Raw genomic sequence first — 18330 nt, forward strand, 5'->3', positions numbered from 1 at the left:
GTGGTCCCAGCAAATAGACACAGCAGTGCTAGACTGTTCCCACCACTAGTTCCTTTCATGCCACTCAAGCACAGACAGCCAGAAAAAATCCGGTGCAGCCATACTACCCTGGTCTCCCTGACCCCCCAGGATGGGAGTTATCCCACCTGTGCTCCCGGAGCTGGTCTTTGGGCCCTCACAGTCACTCCATGTGAGGAGCAGCTCATCTTTGAGGGATCATTCCTCTTTGCAAACCTGTCTTCACTAGCCACATCTGAGTCCCCTAACCTGGCTTGGGGTGGGGGTGGGGGCTTCCTGCAGGGTCCTTTGGTCTGCCTAGCAGGAGGAAACCAGCTCTTCTCTGATTCCTCCCTGTCCCCAGTACATTAGCTCACTGGGTGAGGGTCACCCCCTTGTCTTACTTTTCTGCTGGCAGTGAGTTCCTTGCAGGTGGAGATGCTGTCTCTTTTATGTTTCCTGCTAGGAACCAAGTGTAGTAACGTTCTGTGGGATGGAATGCAGAGAGCCAGGGTTAGAGCCCTTCTTCCCCACTCACTCAGACCCGATTGGCTCAGTTCTGCTCTATATAGGGGAAAGGAAAAGAGAAAGTACAGTTCCAGATTACGACATTTTCAGTTATTTGAAGCTAACCAACTGATTGGTTAGTGAGCAACATTTCTCTGAATTCCTTCCCCAAGGGAAGGGCATTCTAGTGACGGGGAGCTTGGATGCAGTGCTGCTGGCTGCAGATGTGAGCAAGGAGATGAGACCCGGGTGGGAAGCCCAAGTTGGCATTCCTGTAAATGACCTGGTAATTGGCATCCCCTGGTAGATACAGCACAGGCTGTTCCCCAGGGGGCCTGATGCCTGTCCAATAAGAACTGTGGCTCTGCAGCCTGATGGGGAACAAAGAGGAAGCTGAGCCAGAGGAGGCCCTTGCCCCCTCCAGGCCTTCCCTTAGGACCGTGCTGGGAATTGCTGTGGATGGATGAAGTGGGAGGCACTTCCTTTACCGCTGACCTTGGTAAATGCCCCCTACCACCCCAGCCACACTCCCTGGGACCTAGGCACCCGATATGTTCCTAATAGCTTTAGGCAGACTTGCCATGGGGCCTGGTGGGCCTGAACAGAGAAGTTACTGTGTGATGCCAGGGCAGCTGCAAGGTGTCTGTGCCCTTGAAGCACACCCTGGAGATTAATTAGAGCTGATCCTTCCCAGCGTGTGGCTGCTCGGGAGCCCACCAATCCCCTGTGCTATTACTGGGGATTTGAGGTTAACTTCACAGATCTCTACAGATCAGTCCTTCTGATCCATGTTATTGTCAAACCGGATGTTTAGCAGAGGTGACTCTGGGGTCTTCAGCTTCCCTTTCCCCTTAAAATGTGCTTATATCACTTGGTGGATTTAGTTTGTCATTTTGCTAAAGGTTTCCCATTACAGCCTGGAACTGGCTCTAAGTTATATAAGCCAAGTATTTGATTTTTAGGGGGAATTCGATTTTTAGTAATTAAGTTGAAACACGACATGGTGTCACCTGTCTTTGATCCCAGCGTTCTGGGAGGCTGAGGCAGAAAGATTGCAAGTTCAAGCCCAGCCTGGGCAATTCAGCAACTTAGTGAGACCCTTTCTCAAAATTTAAAAAAGTCTGGGGATGGGGGATTGTAGCTCAGTGTCAAGGCCCTGGATTCAAGCAATTCAAAATTAAATTGAGGCCGGGGATTTAGCTCAGTGGTTCCACTGCCTGCCTCGCAAGCACAAGGACCCAAGTTCGATCCCCGGTACCAAAAAAAAAAAAGAAAAGAAAAGAAAACTAAATTGAATTTGAGAAGCTAGCTGCTACCTGCAAGTGTTCATTTTGTGGCTGGCATCTGGATGTTGAACAGTTTTGAGTCTTTGGCTGCATTATTTTGTGAGGAGTCCTGTATGTGGGAAATCCCCATTTTGAAAATGAGGGCATGAGATCAAAAAAGTAGATGGCAGGGTCAGAATCTAATGGGGGAGTCAAATCTAAGTGTCCTAAGCTTAGGATCCAGGTTCCTCACCACTTCCCATGCTGGGGATGGAACCCAGGACTCTTGTGAGCCAGGCCTGTGCTCCTACAGAGCCGCACCCCAGCCCCCAAGCTCTTTCTGAATGCTATAGCTCCTGTCCTAATAGATAAATCTAAAGATTTGGAGCTGGGTACTTTTGGCCAACATTTGAATTCCATGCACTTAAGAGCCATGCAGGCTTTGAACCTGGGCTTCCTTGAGCATGGACTGTGGGTGGATTCCAACTTTGCAGCAGAACAACTTGGCTGCGATGCTGCCTGGGAATGCACGCGTGACCCTCCTCTTCTGCAGGTGGTTCCCAAATTCTGGCTCACACACAGCCTCACAGGGCCCCATAGCCATGCCACCTTTGGACACCAGGGTTCTGTGGGCCCTGGAGAAGGTGAAATGTACTGGAGTCTGTTAGGCCTTATGCTGCCTGAGCTTGCTCCCCATCTCCCGCTCTCCCCTAGCCTGACTCCCACCATGAGCGCCGAGCTCAATGTGCCTGTGGACCCCTCCAACCCTGCCTGCCCTGAACCTGGCCATAAAGGCATGGATTACCGGGACTGGGTCCGCCGCAGCTACCTAGAACTGGTCACCTCCAACCACCACTCAGTTCAGGCACTGTCCTGGAGGAAGCTGTACCTGAGCAGGGCCAAGCTGAAGGCCTCCAGCAGGACCTCCGCCCTCCTTTCCGGTTTCGCCATGGTGAGTGCAGCCCAGCAACGCTTCCTCTGCTCCCTGGTATTGTGCTCCCAGAGTACTGCCCTGCTGTGTCCACAGTGTGGTGGCTGGGGGAACCCAGGGGAGCCCCAAGCCCCACAGTCTTAAGAAGCCTGCTGTTGTGTTCTCGTATGACATTTGCCAGGCAGGGAGGGCTGTGGGGAAATCGAAGAGCTTCCGGGGACAGGGTTTCTTAGGGACAGGCACCCACATCTGCCCCATCCTGGGCACCACCCGACAGTCTGGAGGCTTCAGCAGGATCTCAGGGCTGGATTGGGTTAGCCCAGCTGGGGACGCAGACAATTGCCAAATGTGGCTTCATCCAGGGTGACGCAGCAGAGTTTTTGGCCTGGCTCCCGACTGCCACTTTCCTTCTGAGTTATCCCAGCACAAGTCAGTGTGGGCAAAGCCACATCTGCTATTGACTCCAAAGTCCCTATCCCAGCCCTTCAGTGAATCACCCCAGAGGAAGCACACTGGGGCTCAGCCCCTTGCTGCTGGGTGCAGGGGTCCTGCTGGGCTGGAAGTTATTTTATTTCTCTGTCTGTCTTTCTTTCTGTCTCTCCCTGTCTTTCTATCTCTCCCTGTCTTTCTCTCCCCTCACCTCTTTCTTTTTCTGTATGAGATATTCCCAGCCCCTTTAGTATATATTTTACAGTATTTTTGAAACAGGATCTCACCAAGTCATCCAGGCCGGGCTCAAACTCACACTCCTCCTGCCTCAGCCTCCCAGAGTGCTAGGATTATAGGCATCTACCACCAGATTTCTTTCTTTATATAAAATGATCATACCTCTGCTGCCCACAACCTTGGTTGTTAAACTGCCAGTGGAAATTAAAATAAAAAGGCAGCAGAGCGAGCTGCTGTGGCCACCAGAGTTTATGCAGGTCCTCAGGCTGGCTGAAGCGGTGCTTGGAGACAGAGGCTTCCCGCTCTCAGAGAGCAGAGCTGCCCGACTTCCGCACAGGGTGGGTGGAGCTCACCAGCCTAGAGGGCGGTGTGTTTGCGTTTAGTCCTGCAGTGTGAAGAAAAGGCTTATTTCGGTCTTGCTTTTTGTTTCTTTGTAGTACTGGAAATGAACCCAGCATACCTGTTAGGATAGCATTTGCCACTAGGCTCATCCATAGCCCTTTACTTATTTTTTATTTTGAGACAGGGTCTTCCTAAATTTCCCAGGCTGAGCTTGAACTCATTATCTTCCTACCCCAGCCTCCCAAGTTGCTGAGATTACACATGTGGCCACCACACTGAGGTCATTTTGTTTAATTTTTTAAACATAAGCCCATTAGTACACCATATTACAAAAGTATATAATCAGATAGTACACCATTTAGGCTCCTAGTGATTTTCTTCCCATGGTTTTTATTATGCTCAAAATACTTTCATGCTAGGTAGGGTGGGGGGTGTGGGCTGAGACAAGAGAGTTTGAGGCCAGCCTAGAATGCATAGCGAGGCCCTATCTCAAAAAAACAAACAAAAAAAATTCTCAACTGAGCTTGGTGTTATACACCCATATGAGGCTGAGGCAGAAGTTATTACAAATTCAAGCCCAGACTGGGTTCAATCCCCAGTACCACAAGAAAAAAAGAAAGAAAAAGAAAAAAAGCTTTCAAGCTTACTTTAGATGCCACTATTAAAATTGGAGGTCAGCTGGGCACAGTGGTATGTGACTGTAATTCTAGCTAGTTGGGAGGCTGAGGCAGGAGGATTACAAATTCGAGCCCAGTCGTGGCAATTTAGTGACACTATCTCAAAATAAAATAATGTTTTTAAAAGGGCCTTGAGTTCAACCTCCAGTACCATACAACAAAAGAAAACAAACAAAAAACTGGAGCTTATTTTCCATTCCACAGAATTGTGGGATTGCATTGAACTTTTCTGGCCTGTGTGTTTTTTTTGTTTTGTTTTGTTTTTTAAACTTTTGGAAAACAGAAATATTTTAGTATTATAGGACTTAATATGGTTAAGATAGTTTCCTTGTTTTTTTTTTTTTCAGTTTAGTTTCCTTTTTATATGAGGCCCCAGTCTTGGAATTTACTTCTAGTTTGCAGTTAGCTTTTTGGACCCAGGCCTTCCAAACCTTTGGCTTTCCAAACTTTGAGAGATTTCATTATCTTTTTGTTTGTTGGGTTGTTTTGCTTTGCTTTTTGCCCTGCTGAGATTGAATCAGGGACTCTCTACCCCTGAGCCATATCCCTAACCCACTGTATTTTATATTTTTTGTTTTGAGGTACCGGGGATCGAACTCAGGACCTTGAGCTTGTGAGGCAGGCACAGTACCACTTGAATTTTATATGTTGAGACAGGGTTTTATTAAATTATCCTGGCTGGCCTTGAACTTGGGAGTCCTCCTGCCTTGGCAACCTTGTGTTTCATCCAACAAAATGCTCAGCCCAGGTGAAGGCTTCAAAACCACTGATGGAGATTTGCAGACAAACCTTGGGAATCAAGTTACCTAACAGGGTGTAAGAATTCTGGAGAAGAGGAGGCCTTCTGAGACTTTACGGCAGCCTTCAGGGTGGCAAGCACGGAGAGGCAGGGACGGAGACCCCAGTGCCCCAGGAATGGTTTGTCCTTAGCGTGGCCACAGCAGGAATGCTTGCTAGTAGCGAGTCAGTTCTGTCCCACTTCTGCTGTCTCTCTGGTGCCAACAAGGGCTTTCTTAAGCTTCCTTCAGGTTCCCTCTCGGGGAGGTGGCCACAGACTGCTGTGTTCTGCACACATCCCTAGGGAGGTGAGGAGCAGAGGGACCATACAGTGGGGAGGCACGGGGTGGGCAGGACCATTAGTGCGCCTACAGAAGTAGATTAGATTAGATCAGATCAGATTGGATTATTAGATTAGATTATCGCACCACCATTAAAGGGAAAACTAGTAACTAAGGCTGTTACTGACTCAGAGCCAGGATGGGGACTGTTGAAAACAGGCAGTTCCCCAGGTGGAGCCCCTTGTCTTTATTAGTATTCCTTGATTAGAAATGCAAAGCTGTTCCTTCGTCCACCTGCAGGCGCTGGTGCCCAGCCTTAAGCTCATTTCTTCATGTTTATCAAAGACCAGTGATCCGCAGCCACCCAAAAAAATCTCTGCAGAAACAATGAGAAATGTCCTCTGGCCTGGAACAGAACTGCTTGTGTGAGCCCTCACTCCTGCCTTCTAACCATCTCTGTTTCCTACTTTGGAGGCCTCCAGTTTGCATTATCCCTTGGTTGGGCCATATCCTCTCTGGGTAGCAAGAGCCTACGCAGGCCACTGAGGCACTGAAGAAAGGCCACCTGTCAGCCTGTGCCATGTCATTGTTTTGGGGGGATTCTTCTCACAAAATCCCCAGTCATCCTCACTGTTGTGTTGCTGCTCAGCTCTGGTCCGCTAGGACTGTAGCATCTTCCCTACCAAAATGTTCCAAGACCAGCAAAGGCGAAGTGAAGGGATGAGGGTCTCACTCCACATATGGTAGTGGTTGAACAAAGTTGTGAAATATTATTTACTAGGTATTTTTTGAGACAAGGTCTCTCGCTGTAGTCCAGGGTAGCCTAGAACCTACCATGTAAACTCAGGCAGGCTAGAACTTTCAATCCTCCTGCCTCAGCCTCCCAAATGCTGGGATTATAGGTATGCACCATCACATCTTTCTTGTAGATTTTGGGAAATGGATGGTCAGATCTCGGAGGCAAATATATGGGTGAAAGAGAGAGAGAGAGAGAGGGAGAGAGAAGGAAGAAGCGGGGGGAACCCTTTAAGAACTGCTGAGGCTGGCCATGGTGGCACATTCCTGCAACCCCAGTACTTACAAGGCTGAGGCAGGAGGATTGCTGCCAAGTTCAAGGCTAGCCTGGGTACAAACCAAGACCATATCTGAAACAAAACAAAAGAACTGTTGAAAGTCTTAAGCCCAGCAGCCCTTCAGTCCCCCTCCATGGTCCTGTGTCACACCAAGACTGCTTTTCCCTGTGTGCATTTCAGACCCTCCCCAGCCCTGTGACCACAGCCATAGCTCCTCTCATGGTTGGTGCCTCCTTTCCACGGCCCCCTCTCTTGCACGTTAGAGGCGAGCCTCCTCCCCTCCTTGGGTCTCAGCTGGGGCACACACCTGTGGCCCATTAGAAGCCATCCAGGTTCGCAACCCTGAGTCTGGAGACCCGCAGGAGCCTTTGTCTCAGGACCTCGAGCGCTCTGAGAGTAGGCCAGCCCCACAAGCAGGGCACCCGGTGATGCCTGGCCCTGCCCCCTCCCGGGACACTTGTGGCCCTGCCCATCAGGCCCCACCCCACCTCTGCACCCACAGGTGGCCATGGTGGAGGTGCAGCTGGAGACGCAGTACCAGTACCCGCGGCCGCTGCTCATCGCCTTCAGCGCCTGCACCACGGTGCTCGTGGCTGTGCACCTGTTCGCCCTTCTCATCAGCACGTGCATCCTGCCCAACGTGGAGGCCGTGAGCAACATCCACAACCTCAACTCCATCAGCGAGTCTCCACATGAGCGCATGCACCCCTACATTGAGCTGGCCTGGGGCTTCTCCACTGTGCTCGGCATCCTGCTCTTCCTGGCTGAGGTGGTGCTGCTCTGCTGGATCAAGTTCCTTCCTGTAGATGACAGACACCAACTCGGCCCTGCATCCAGCAACCACACGGGCTGGCAGGCTGCTCTGGTGTCCACTATCATCATGGTACCTGTGGGCCTCATCTTCGTGGTCTTCACCATCCACTTCTACCGCTCGCTGGTGCGCCACAAGACCGAGCGCCACAACCGAGAGATCGAGGAGCTGCACAAGCTCAAGGTGCAGCTGGATGGGCAGGAGCGAAGCCTGCAGGTGGTGTGAGGGGCTGGGGGCTCTGTGAAGACAGATGGTGCGGCAGGCTGCTTAGACACTGCCAGACGGTCTAAGGCCAAAGTTTCCTGCTGTTTTAGTGCCGTAATCTGGTTGCTGGTCCCTGGAACCGGCTCCATTGATGTGGGGGTTCTGTGGCCAAGAGCCACCTCCCTGGCCCTGGGCACTTCCTGGGTTGGGGGAAAGCCCAAGAAGCCCTGTCCCAGGAAAGGCTCCAGGCAGCACCAGTGTTCAGGGGGCATCTGAGAGTGAACTGGAACTGGGGCTGTGAGTTCGAGGTTTTACCCCCAGCATGCAGAACTGGACTTCGTGGTTGCCTGCTGGCTGAGCAGGCCCATGTGAGTGATTAGCAGGACTGCTGGTCTAATTTGGTGCTTTCCTCTCAGCCTTGGAGGGAGCTGCATGGCCTGGCTGGTCGGGGGGAAAGCAGGAGCCAGAGGCACAGTCAGCTTGTGAGGTATGGTGGGTACTGCAGTGGGCATCAGAGTTGTCAGGCCCCGTGGGCAGTTTCCCGGGAGGAGGCTGTTAGTTGAGGGGTGTTCACACTAGGCTCAGATTCCCCCTGTCCAGCCAGCCTGGGGCCTGGGCCACGTGGACTCACCAAGCCATCAGGTGGAGGTGACCACAGCCCAGAATGTCCTCCTCTGAGCCTAAGTCACCACCCCATTGGGCTGCATGAAAAGCAGAGCAGGACACCATACCAGGCACAGCCCCAGCCTGGCTCCCTGCTGCCTGTGAGCCATGGTGTCAAGAGGAGATAGCTTCCTGTCTCAGCATGGCTGCTGACCAGCCCCACGGGTAGTAGGGCCAGGGGCCAGGGTGGACAAGTGCTCATCATGACACTGACCAGCACAGGGTCCCCAGCCCATGTTTACAAGCTGTGCAGCAGGGCTCTGGCACCATCACTGAGCGTGCAGCACACCTGAGGCTTTGGTGGGAGCATGTTGCAGCCCGAGTTGCTTCAAGACCATGTTTACCCTGTTTTCCAGAAGTCACCTGGAGGGTTGCCTTGTCTTTTGCTACGCATATAAGGTCATTTCGGTTCTTTGTGTTCCACTTCTTACAGCTTACTGTCTCTGTGGTGTCTGGGTTGTGTGCCAGGGGACACTTTGCGGCCTCCTTGAGGCCTCTGGGAGTGTGACCCACTGTGTCAAACCTTAGCACATGCTGAGATACTGCGGGAACCTCCCCTGTGGGTTGCGCTATTTACTAGGAGCCTGGACATCCAGTTCCCTGGGGCCAGAGCCTTGCGTGTCTGGGGCAGGTCATACACCTCCCTAGAGGACATCTGAAGGGAACCAATGCCTTCTGGTGTGTGCTCGCTTCCCTGGAGCTTTGTTGAAAGCTTGTCTGCTTTAATGTGTATGTACTTTGCTAAAGAATGTCACTGACCGGCCAGGACGGCTGGGCGAAACAGGCTGGCCCTTCTGAATGAGCAGCTCGGCTGGGAGGGAACAGGGGGCCCTTTCTCCACCTGGAGCCTTTTGAGAGGAGCCACATTGGTCCCACTTCTGCCACCCACTTTATGAAGCCATCTGCTGCTCCTGCCCATGGTGCCCAGTTCCACAGACTGTGCCAATCTCACCCCTGTGCCAGCCCAGAGCCAGGGGTTACACCTGGTCCACAGGCAGTGTCTGGCCCTGCAGAATCAGCACCAGACAGCAGGTGCCTGGTATTGGGCCACAGTAGTGGGCAGAAGCCTCACTCTGTCCAGTGTGCTGGTCAGTGACGCCCGTGATCTCATGCTCCCAGCTCCAGCCTTGCATGTTTTGAGGTGTGGGGCAGTTAGTCTGCAGGAACAGAGGTGACCGTGCTCTGGGAAACCTCAGGCCACCCCAGTTGGTAGGCAGACTGCCCTTGGGAGTGGCACACTCGGGTCAGCCTGGGGGATGCGAAAGCGGATTGCTTCTGGAGTCATAACCTGATTTTTCAGTATGAGGCACCGAGCCCTCGTTTCATCTCTGCAGGCTGGGCGCAGACCAGGTGCAGCGGACACGCCGGGCTGTTCCCGTGCAGCGCGCAGCCCCCACGTGCACCTGGCCCCATGTCTCACAGCTCAGGTGTTTCTGTTTTACAAACCAAAGGCAGAATATGATTAGCATCTTCCTGGAAGGTCTGTTGAAGACAAACTGAGTCCAGTGGATCAGGACTCACCTGTAGGTGGTGCCTGTTTGTGCCATGGATTGGGTATCCACATTGTACAGGTGGCGGATGTAACTCCTGTCCTGCATGTGGATTTTTAACACTTGCCCTGGATTGAACTGAATAAACCAGTAAAGCTCTTCCAACCACCTGGTGCCCTTGGTGAGATGTGTGTGTAGGGGGCCTTTGCATTCAGCTCCATCCCCAACACTGGTTTTATTGATACAGGGTCTCACACAGTTGCCCAAGCAATACTTGTACTTGCAATCTCCCTGCTTCAGCCTCCCTTGGTGCTAGGATTACAGACATAGGCCACTGTGCTCGGCTCAGGAATAGCCCATTTTGGATTAAAGACGCAGCTGTGGGACACAGCAGGGTTTACTATTGGCTTCATGAACACACATCTCTGGGGACCAACTTGACTGTCACTTAGCGGGATGTTTCCTAAAATGGATTCTGTAGAACTGTGGGCTGGGCCAGGGAATGTTTGGCAATCACAGGTTTCTTTGCTGCTTGGCTCCCTCCTTGGCTGCACATTGCAGGCTCTGCCCAGGGTGCAGCTCAGAGGCACAGCCTGCCGGGCAGAGGCTCCCTCAGACCCAGCCAGCTGGTGTCTCAGGTTCCAGTGAGGGACCCAGATGGGGTGAAAAGCCACCCTCCACCCAATGCTGCAAGGGAAGGACACAGAGGCAGTAGTCCTGGTGGCCTAGGAGCCCACGCCCATCTGCAGGGCACCTCTAACAGGGTCATCTTTTTTTTTTTTTTTTTTTTTTTTTGAGACAGTCTTGAAAGGTAGCATTGTCCTGCCTCAGCCTCCTGAGTACTGGGATTATAGGCACGTGTTACCGCACCTGCCAGCTCTCATAGGGTCTTTGCAGGATAAGCCTGGCCAGTGGCTGGGAAGCCGCTTTGCAGATGGTGCCTGGTAGCTCTTGGCAGTTTTCAGCAGTGACTTGAGCGGCTTGATTGTGACCCTTTCCTGGGGGTGATGCAGCCCTGTTCCCCCCAGGGGACCTCAGCAGGTGGTGCTGAGCTGAGTGTATTTTGCCTCCCCCTCTCGGCTGGCGGTGACCAGGAAAGCCACCTTTTCTAGGCAAGCACCCCCGACAGCACAGCTCATCAAAAGAATGACCTCAAGGTGTCCTAGGAGGGAAAAGAGCCTTTTCCCTACTTTCTAACAGCATTCTGGGGAGGTGAGAGGAACCAGGCTCTCCACTGTCCTCCCCATCACAACCCCACCTAAGGATGCACTAGTGCAATCCAGGCTGAGCCACCTCGGGGCTGCCCCCACCTGAAGCCTGAACTGCACATCTGCCACCAGCCCCACCAGCTCCCCAGCTCCCGAGCCTGACTGGCAAGTGTCTGAAGACTTCGAGGAGATGGGTAAAGGCAAATGTCATTTCACACATGTAGCAGCATTTTGAAAGTTCAATTCCCACTCCCTCCAAATGGCTACAGAGGTCTGAGGGAGTACCCCGTGCACAGTTCCATCACCTGGCTCCGGACAGGCCTTATGCTACCCATGGCATCAGGGTCAGCAGGCTTCCCCCAAAACCCAATGAGGGGAGGAGAAGCAGGCCCTGGTGCCTCCAGCCCGGTTGGCAGCTCACACAGGTCTCCCTTGGAAAGAGCACGAGATCTGTAGGAGCTCGCATCCCAAGTCCTGTTGCCTCCCCCCGGGCTGGAACTCGGCCGACAGCTCCCGGAAGGTGGCACAGACGCGCCGGGCTGTGATGTGCCTTCGGTGGATGGCATGTGTCCACTGGTGCCGTGCGGCCCCAGCCAGCACCAGAAGGGAGCGGCGGGGGACAGAGATGGCCACCTCCACGTGCTGGCACAGTACAGACTGGTGGGGGGCAATCGCGGTGTCTGTGCTGTCCTTGGGCCCAGCAGGAGGGGCTGAACTGAGCAGCAGGCTGCCGGGCCCCTCTCGGGACATGGACATCACGGTGGGGGACAGGAGGTTGAGGCTCACCAGCCGCTCGCCCCACAGCCAGGCGTCATCCAGGTGGGGGTCGATGGCAGAGCCGCGCTCCGGGCTATAGTCCAGGTTGCACTGCTCCACGGGCTGGAAGTCCTCCAGGCCGGGGTAGAGGCCCATCCTCTGCACCACCTCCCGGCTGAAGCTGGGCAGGCCCTGGAAGCCCGCCACCTTCAGCTTCTGCTTCCGGAAGTTGACTCTGGGGCCATAGTCCTGTGGAGAGGTGTCTGAGTTTACCCATGAAACTCAGTCCGAAGGATCAAGGCACACACAAGTCCTCACCCTTACGGATGGGACATTCTGGAAGGAGGCACACGCAAGGGGCCGGAAATGAACGGCAAGCAGCACTGGCGGCGAATGGTAAGGGAAAGATGAAGCGGGGAAGGAGGAGATGGTGGAGTTTGGGTGTCCCAGCCCTGTGCCCCAGGAGGCAGAGCTGGACACATGTAGGGAGTGTACTCTGTTTTGCAGCAGTCCCCAGGAGTAGGGTCTGGGGAGAGAGCAGCATCCCTTTCCTGGGGAGGGCGGGCCACGCCCAGGCAGCATCAAGCTGGTCAACACCAAGGTCGCCTGAGCCTCAGAACCGCAGGAAGGGGAGCGTATGACCTGCAGTTCCTCACCTGTGCTGCGCCCTATGTATGTGCCAAACCCTCTAAACAGATGTCCCCAGCTGCATTATTCACAATAGCCAAAGAGCAGAAACAAGCCAAGCATGGCGACGTGTCATCTGTAAGCCCACTGCTATGGGAGGCTGAGGCAGAAGGATCGAAAGTTCAAGCCCAGCCTGGGCAAGTTAGAGTGTTAATGAAAACTTGTCTGAAAATAAAAAGGGCTGGGCATATATAGCTCAGTGTAAAGGCCCTGGATTCGATTCCAAGTACTGGAAAGAAAGGTAACATGTTCTGACAGGTCACCCAGGAGATGTGCAAAAGGAGCCACGGCTGCTGCTGGTGGCGTAGGTCTCGGTGGCAGCTGTGAAGATGACACTCATGCAGTCAGAACATGTTCTGCAGGAAGGGCTGGCAGGAAATACAGTGGTGGCTCAAGGTTCAGCATGAGCCACAGGACAGGTAAAAAGACCCCGGTTTCTGGCCCACGTAGAGAGGAAACACCCGAGACCTTGCAGCAGCTGGGCTGGCGGGAGTGGTAGAGGTGCGGGTTTTGGGCGGGTTAATTAACAGGGAAGGGGAGGAGAGAGATGGAGGCAGGAGACTATGCTCAAAGAAGGGGAGGTGTCGGTCAGGTGGTGGACAGACAGCACACAAGGGAGAGGGGATGTGTCCCCGTGGACCACGCCACTGCCAAAGGAGCAGCAGAGCACGTGGCTGGGGAGGCCTCATGAGGCGGACTAGGAGGGAACCTTCCAGATGGCTGGATATCACCAGGACTGGGGCAAAACAGGGCTTGAGGGGCAGAGGGTGAGGGACTGAGAACTAGCCATGTGTGGAAGTTGGATGAGGGGAACAGGGCGGGTGGGCTGGTAGGTGATCCCAGGTTCTACAGGGGCTGGGGACGAGGAAAGGAGTGCGCACACAGCAAGTGGACCTTGAGGAAGAGGAGAGACACTGGCTCCTGGTGAGAGCAGGAGCCTGTAAGAGGACAAGGAACAAGATGGGGAGAGAATGGAGGGGGTGGTGTCTGGCCGCCTCCAGCAGCCTTGAAGATGGGGACCTCTGTCTAGAACCCACCCTCCACTGAGCCAGCTGCGGAGAGGGGCGTGGAGAGCCAGGTAGCTGTGCCCTGTGATCCTTCTGTGCCCTTCGATCCTTCTGTGCTGGACACAGCCCTCAGTTACCCCAGCCGCCTATGTCCCACCGGAGTCCCCTGGGGTGGCTGCAGAGCAGGTAACTAAGGGCCCCGCAGCATCATGGCCCTCGGGCACCATACCTGCTTCCTCCGCCCAGACTGAGAGAGCTTCCAAGGGTCACAGTCCATCAAGCGCACCATCTCGGCCTCTTCCTCCCAGGTCACAAAGTCCTCTATTAGTGTCACCCCCGGAAAGGGGAAGGCCCAGCCCTCAAAGTCCGAATCCTCGGCCCCCATGGCCCAGCCCGTGTTCACACAGTAAAGGAAGCGGTGTGTTTTCTGCAAGGGAGAGACAGGTCCTGGCACGGTGTCCCACAGCAACAATGCCCAGGCCTCGGAGGAGGTTTCAGTGGCTCCTCCATCCGCAGCAGCCACTTGGAAAGGCAGCTGTCATCTGAAGGAAATGTGGGCTGTCTGGGGAGCCCACAGCCCTCTAAAGCCACCGTTAATTCTTGCTCCTTTCTCTTCCCTCCCCAATCCTGTTGTCCCTCTCCACTTCACAGCAGAGGCTCAGCAAAGCTGAGGAACTAGTTCATGTCACACAGGTGCCCTCTCTCCCACCCTCCAGAGGATGAGAGACAGGACTTGCGGAGGCGTCCCCAAGCCCGGAGTCTGAGAAGTATGCTGAGCTAACCCTACAGCTGGGCCGGAGCTGGCCCTCGGGGGAAGGCAGCGCTTGGTGGGAGCCACAGGGGACTTGTCCTCTCCAGCCACTCACCTGCTCTCCTCTTGAGCCCAAGGGTGCACACTGCAAATTCCCCTCCCAAAGGGGCGGCATTGCCCGCTGCACAGGGCCTGCCCTTGGGCCTACTCTGCCCAGCCCAGGCTTTTCTAAGTGCCCCTGTGTCCTGACAGATCTCAGCTGATCCTCCTGCTGCCTCTTTTCTGATTTGTATGCATCACTGTCACCAATCTCCCCACTCTTTCTTTCTTTTTCTTTCTTTCTTTTTTTTTTTTTTTTTTTTTTGGTACCAGGTATTGAACTCAGGTCCTTGTGCTTGCAAGGCAGGCAGAATGAATCAATCTTTCTTCCTTTTTTTTTGATTTTGTGAGACAGGGTCTTACCATGTAGTTCAGTCTGGCCTAGCCTTGAACTCACAGTAACCCTCCTGCCTCAACCTCCGGAGTGCTGGGATTACAGGTGTGCGCCACCACACTTGACTTCCCGTACTCTTTTTTTTGTTGTTGTTTTGTTTTGTTTTTGTTTTTGATTTCTTTGAGACAGGGTCTCACTATGTAGTTGAGACTGACCTGGAACTCACTATGTAGCCCAGGCTGGTGTCGAACTCACAGTGATCCTCCTGCCTCAGCCTCCCGAGTGCTGGGATTACAGGCATGTGCCACCACGCCCAGCGACTTCCCATACTCTTAACACTGTCACAACTGCTTCCAGGAGAACCCAGACTTTTCCACTCTCCTGACTTCCCCATATCTTGTATCCCCAAATCTCTTGAGGCCCTTGCTGACTGCACCCTAGTTTCCAAGGCCCAAGCCTGTCACCTCTGAGAGAGCCTGGAAGGGCCTTTCCAGATGCTCTAGCTTCCCCAAGCCACAGTGCATCTTTCTGGACCCTCTCCCCGATGTGGTTTTGGACTTAGCTCCTGCCCCACCACCCTAAAGAGTGGGCTATGTCTGCCCAGGGTGGTGAAAGTCCCCCATCTGGAAGTCTAGAGTCTAGTTCAAGAAGGCCTGCACCCTGCCTAGTCCCTGCTCTGCTCTGAGCTGGGCCTTAACCTCAGGCTCCTGAATACCCTGCCTGTGCTCACTCCTGTCCACTGCACAGCTCAGCAGCCAGGTCTCCCTGCCTATCCGAGGCTCCCCTCACCCACTCCATGTGTCTCTGCTCTGCTATCACCCCCAAGGCCCAGGAGTACTCTCAGGTCTCCCGGTCCCAAGAAAGTCACAAAACCATTCCTGCACTTGCCTCCTCTCAAGCCAGCCCCTCCCAATGCTGTCACTGGCCCCAACCTCTCCTCACTAGCTGCTTTCTTTTGGCCTGCATCCAGTCACCCTTGACCCTGACGCACACTGCCAGTGCTACTCCTTCTCAACAAGGTCCCTTGCCTTCAGATATACTTTCCTGGCTCTTATCAAGGAAGATAATGAAACGGGGCATAGTGGCACATGCTTTAAATCCCAAAATTTGGAAGGCTAAGGCAAGAAGATCACCATGAGCAGGCCAGCATGGGCGACATAGTACAACCCTGTCTCAGAACACCAACCAAGGCCGGGGATTTAGCTCAGCCTGGCAAGTGCGAGGTCTAAAAACAAAACAAAGAGTTAATGAAATACCTACCATCTTGTCCCACAATACTAAACACTATGTATGGATTATCTAGTTTAATCCCAGGTCAACACAAGGAGGAGAGCAGCACAGCCACCCATGTGGGAGATACAGACACAGCCAGTGGGAGTTCCAGCCAGAGCCACCCAGCAGGGACCTCAGAGGCCACTAGAACTCAGTGCTGGCCTCTGTGGCCTCTCCTCTTCCACTCCCATCCCCAGGCTCCTTGCCTCACTGGGGTTCCAGCCTCCTGACCTTTGGACCAGCCTCTCCTCCATGTCTTGGGCCCCCCACTTGGGACAAGATAAACTGGGGGGGTCTCCAGGACATTTCACTCTCTTTGTCCCACAGCCATCACTTGGGATGGTGCCAGGGCCTTGTCCTCCCATGGCCATGGTTACTAGCATAGCTCAGACTTTCTACACTTTTAACTGGAGGATATACATAAAATTTACTATTAACAATTTTAAAGCATCCAGTTCAGTAGCATTAAGTATATTCACATACATCATTGTGCAGCCATCACCACCCTCCATCTCCAAAACTCTTTACAGCTTGCAAAGCTAAAACCCTGTAATCCCAGCACTTGGGAGCCAAGGCAGGAGGGTTCCCCTGCTTTTTTTTTTTTTTGGTACTGGGGATCAAACTTGGGCCCTTGCACTTGCAAAGCAGTCACCAGAACAACTAAGCTAAATCCCTAGCCCTTCTCAAGGCAGGAGGATCACTATGAGTTCAAGGCCAGCCTGAACTCCATAGTGAGACCCGGTCTCAAATAAATATATACATACAATAAAACCCTGTCTACTAGCCAAGCATGGTGCTCAAGCTTAAAATCCCAGAACTCAGGCCAGCCTGGGCTATACAGCAAGTCCTATCTCAACAAAACAACCCTGTCCCTGTTGAGCATTCTCCGCTCCCCTAACACCTGGCCTCCATTTATTCTTTTTGTCTCTGTGATTTTGACATTAGGGACCTTATATAAAAGGAATTGTGCAGTATCTGTCCTTTTGTGACTGGCTTATTTCACTTGGCATCCTCAAGGTTCATGCATGTTTAGCATGTGTCAGAATTTTCTTTGTGTGTATGTGTGTGTGTGTCTGTGTGTGTGACTCATTTCACAGAATTTCACAGTCTTCCTTTCTATGGCTGAGCAATAGTCCACCGTATGACTATAAACCACTTTATATGAACATAGTGAACAGCATTTTTTTATTTGTTTGGATTTGGTTTAGGGAGACAGGGTCTCCCTATGTAGTTGAGGGTGGCCTTGAACTCACTAGCCCAGGCTGGCCTCATCCATGGTGATCCTCCTGTCTCAGCCTCCTGAGTGCTGGGATTATAGGCATGTGCCACCACTGGAGATCTTACTTTCATTTCTTTAGGATACAGACCAGGAAAGGGATTGCCAGATCAAAGGTGAAGTCTGTGTTAATCTGTGAGGCACACTGCACTGTTTCTCATAGGACCTTGGCACTTTTACCACAGAGAGGGGGAGTTTTTCCACAGGGTTCCTAGCCTCCACACCTTCATATCTGCTCTCCTATCCCCTAGAAACTTTCTAAAACCACATTTGATTTTGTAATGCCTTTAAAACCCCCAGGAGCTCTCTGTGGCCTTCAGGACAAGTCCAGCCTGCTCAGCGGACACTGGGACGTCTGTGGTCAGGCCCCTCAACCTCCATAGTTTCATCTCCCTCACCTACAGCACTGGTCCACCTTCCAAGCAATGCACCTGCCGAGGCCTGCCAAGCTTCTATTTATCCCACCACCTCCCTTAGTGTATTCTCATTCTCTCTTTCTCTCTCTCTCTCTCTCTCTCTCTCTCTCTCTCTTTTCTTTGTCTCTTTCTTTCTTTTTTCCTTCCCCAAAACATCCACTATGATGCTTAGGCTAGGCTCAAACTACCAATACTCCAAAATCACTGGCGTCTACAGATTGAGCCACCTTGTCTGGCTTCCCAGGTCTTTTTCAGTCACTTCATTTCTAGTTACCTCCTTGCTCATTTCCACGCAAGGCCTTCGGCCAACCTTAGTGCTCAGCGCTCTCTTCGTACAGTGGCTCTTAGTGGCACTGGAGCCCCCCACAATCAGAGCAGAGGGGCTAAACCGATTTGCTGACAGATTCCCTCAAGGGGGTGGGGCGCTTTGGTCGGATCAGCCCACGTCCCAGCCGCTCCCTCACTTCTGAGATCCCTCCTCACAGCGTTCAGCCTGCAGCTTGACCGCCGCGAAGGCCCCTGACTTGCTTTGATCCCGGCCGAGCATAGGATCAAACTGGACCTCAGTTTCCCCCCATGAACAACAGTTTGTGGTCGCGATCCCTTTCCCAGTCCTTACCTGCGGGAAGAGCTGCCAGGGAGGGTCAACATGGCGCTGCCTCTCGCAAATCAGACAGGTCCGGATACCCTTGCAGCCACACTCCTGAAAAACCTCAGACGCCTCGCCTGCTGCCGCCACAGCCGTCATCTCGCTGTCCTGGAGCCAGGACGCTTGCGCGTGCGCGAGGCATTTCGGGAATTGTAGTCCGCATAAATCAGGCGGCTTCGACACCGCTTCCT

General features: G+C 53.2%; 2 protein-coding genes across 6 annotated transcripts in view; one reads left to right on the top strand and one right to left on the bottom strand.

The window, feature by feature from the left end:
* Positions 1-9860, top strand: part of Orai2 (ORAI calcium release-activated calcium modulator 2) — an 11241-nt gene extending 1381 nt beyond the window's left edge. The window contains exons 3-6 of one of the 4 annotated variants that reach the window (XM_033764871.1): positions 2484-2721; positions 7019-7510; positions 7948-8018; positions 9529-9860. In XM_033764871.1, coding sequence (XP_033620762.1) covers positions 2484-2721; positions 7019-7510; positions 7948-8018; positions 9529-9694 — 967 coding nt within the window. In that variant the 3' untranslated portion in view covers positions 9695-9860. Of the gene's footprint in view, positions 1-2483; positions 2722-7018; positions 8039-9528 lie in introns of those variants that run through there. The other 3 variants (XM_010618949.3, XM_019206739.2, XM_019206740.2) reach the window with 3 other exon arrangements.
* Positions 9861-9916: 56 nt separating this feature from the next.
* Positions 9917-18327, bottom strand: Alkbh4 (alkB homolog 4, lysine demethylase). Of its 2 annotated transcripts, XM_010618947.3 has the most exons (3): positions 18110-18327; positions 13572-13769; positions 9917-11897 (listed from the first exon to the last, which is right to left on the bottom strand). In XM_010618947.3, the coding sequence occupies exons 1-3, from the start codon at positions 18236-18238 to the stop codon at positions 11310-11312; spliced, it is 915 nt and encodes a 304-aa protein (XP_010617249.1). In that variant the 5' UTR covers positions 18239-18327; the 3' UTR covers positions 9917-11309. The 2 variants fall into 2 exon arrangements, with proteins under 2 accessions (XP_010617249.1, XP_033620763.1); XM_033764872.1 differs by lacking the exon at positions 13572-13769 and having other exon boundaries at positions 18110-18257.
* Positions 18328-18330: the final 3 nt, after the last annotated feature.

This window comes from Fukomys damarensis, unplaced genomic scaffold, assembly GCF_012274545.1.
Source record: "Fukomys damarensis isolate Sample0158 unplaced genomic scaffold, DMR_v1.0_HiC HiC_scaffold_17, whole genome shotgun sequence".
NCBI lineage: Eukaryota > Metazoa > Chordata > Mammalia > Rodentia > Bathyergidae > Fukomys > Fukomys damarensis.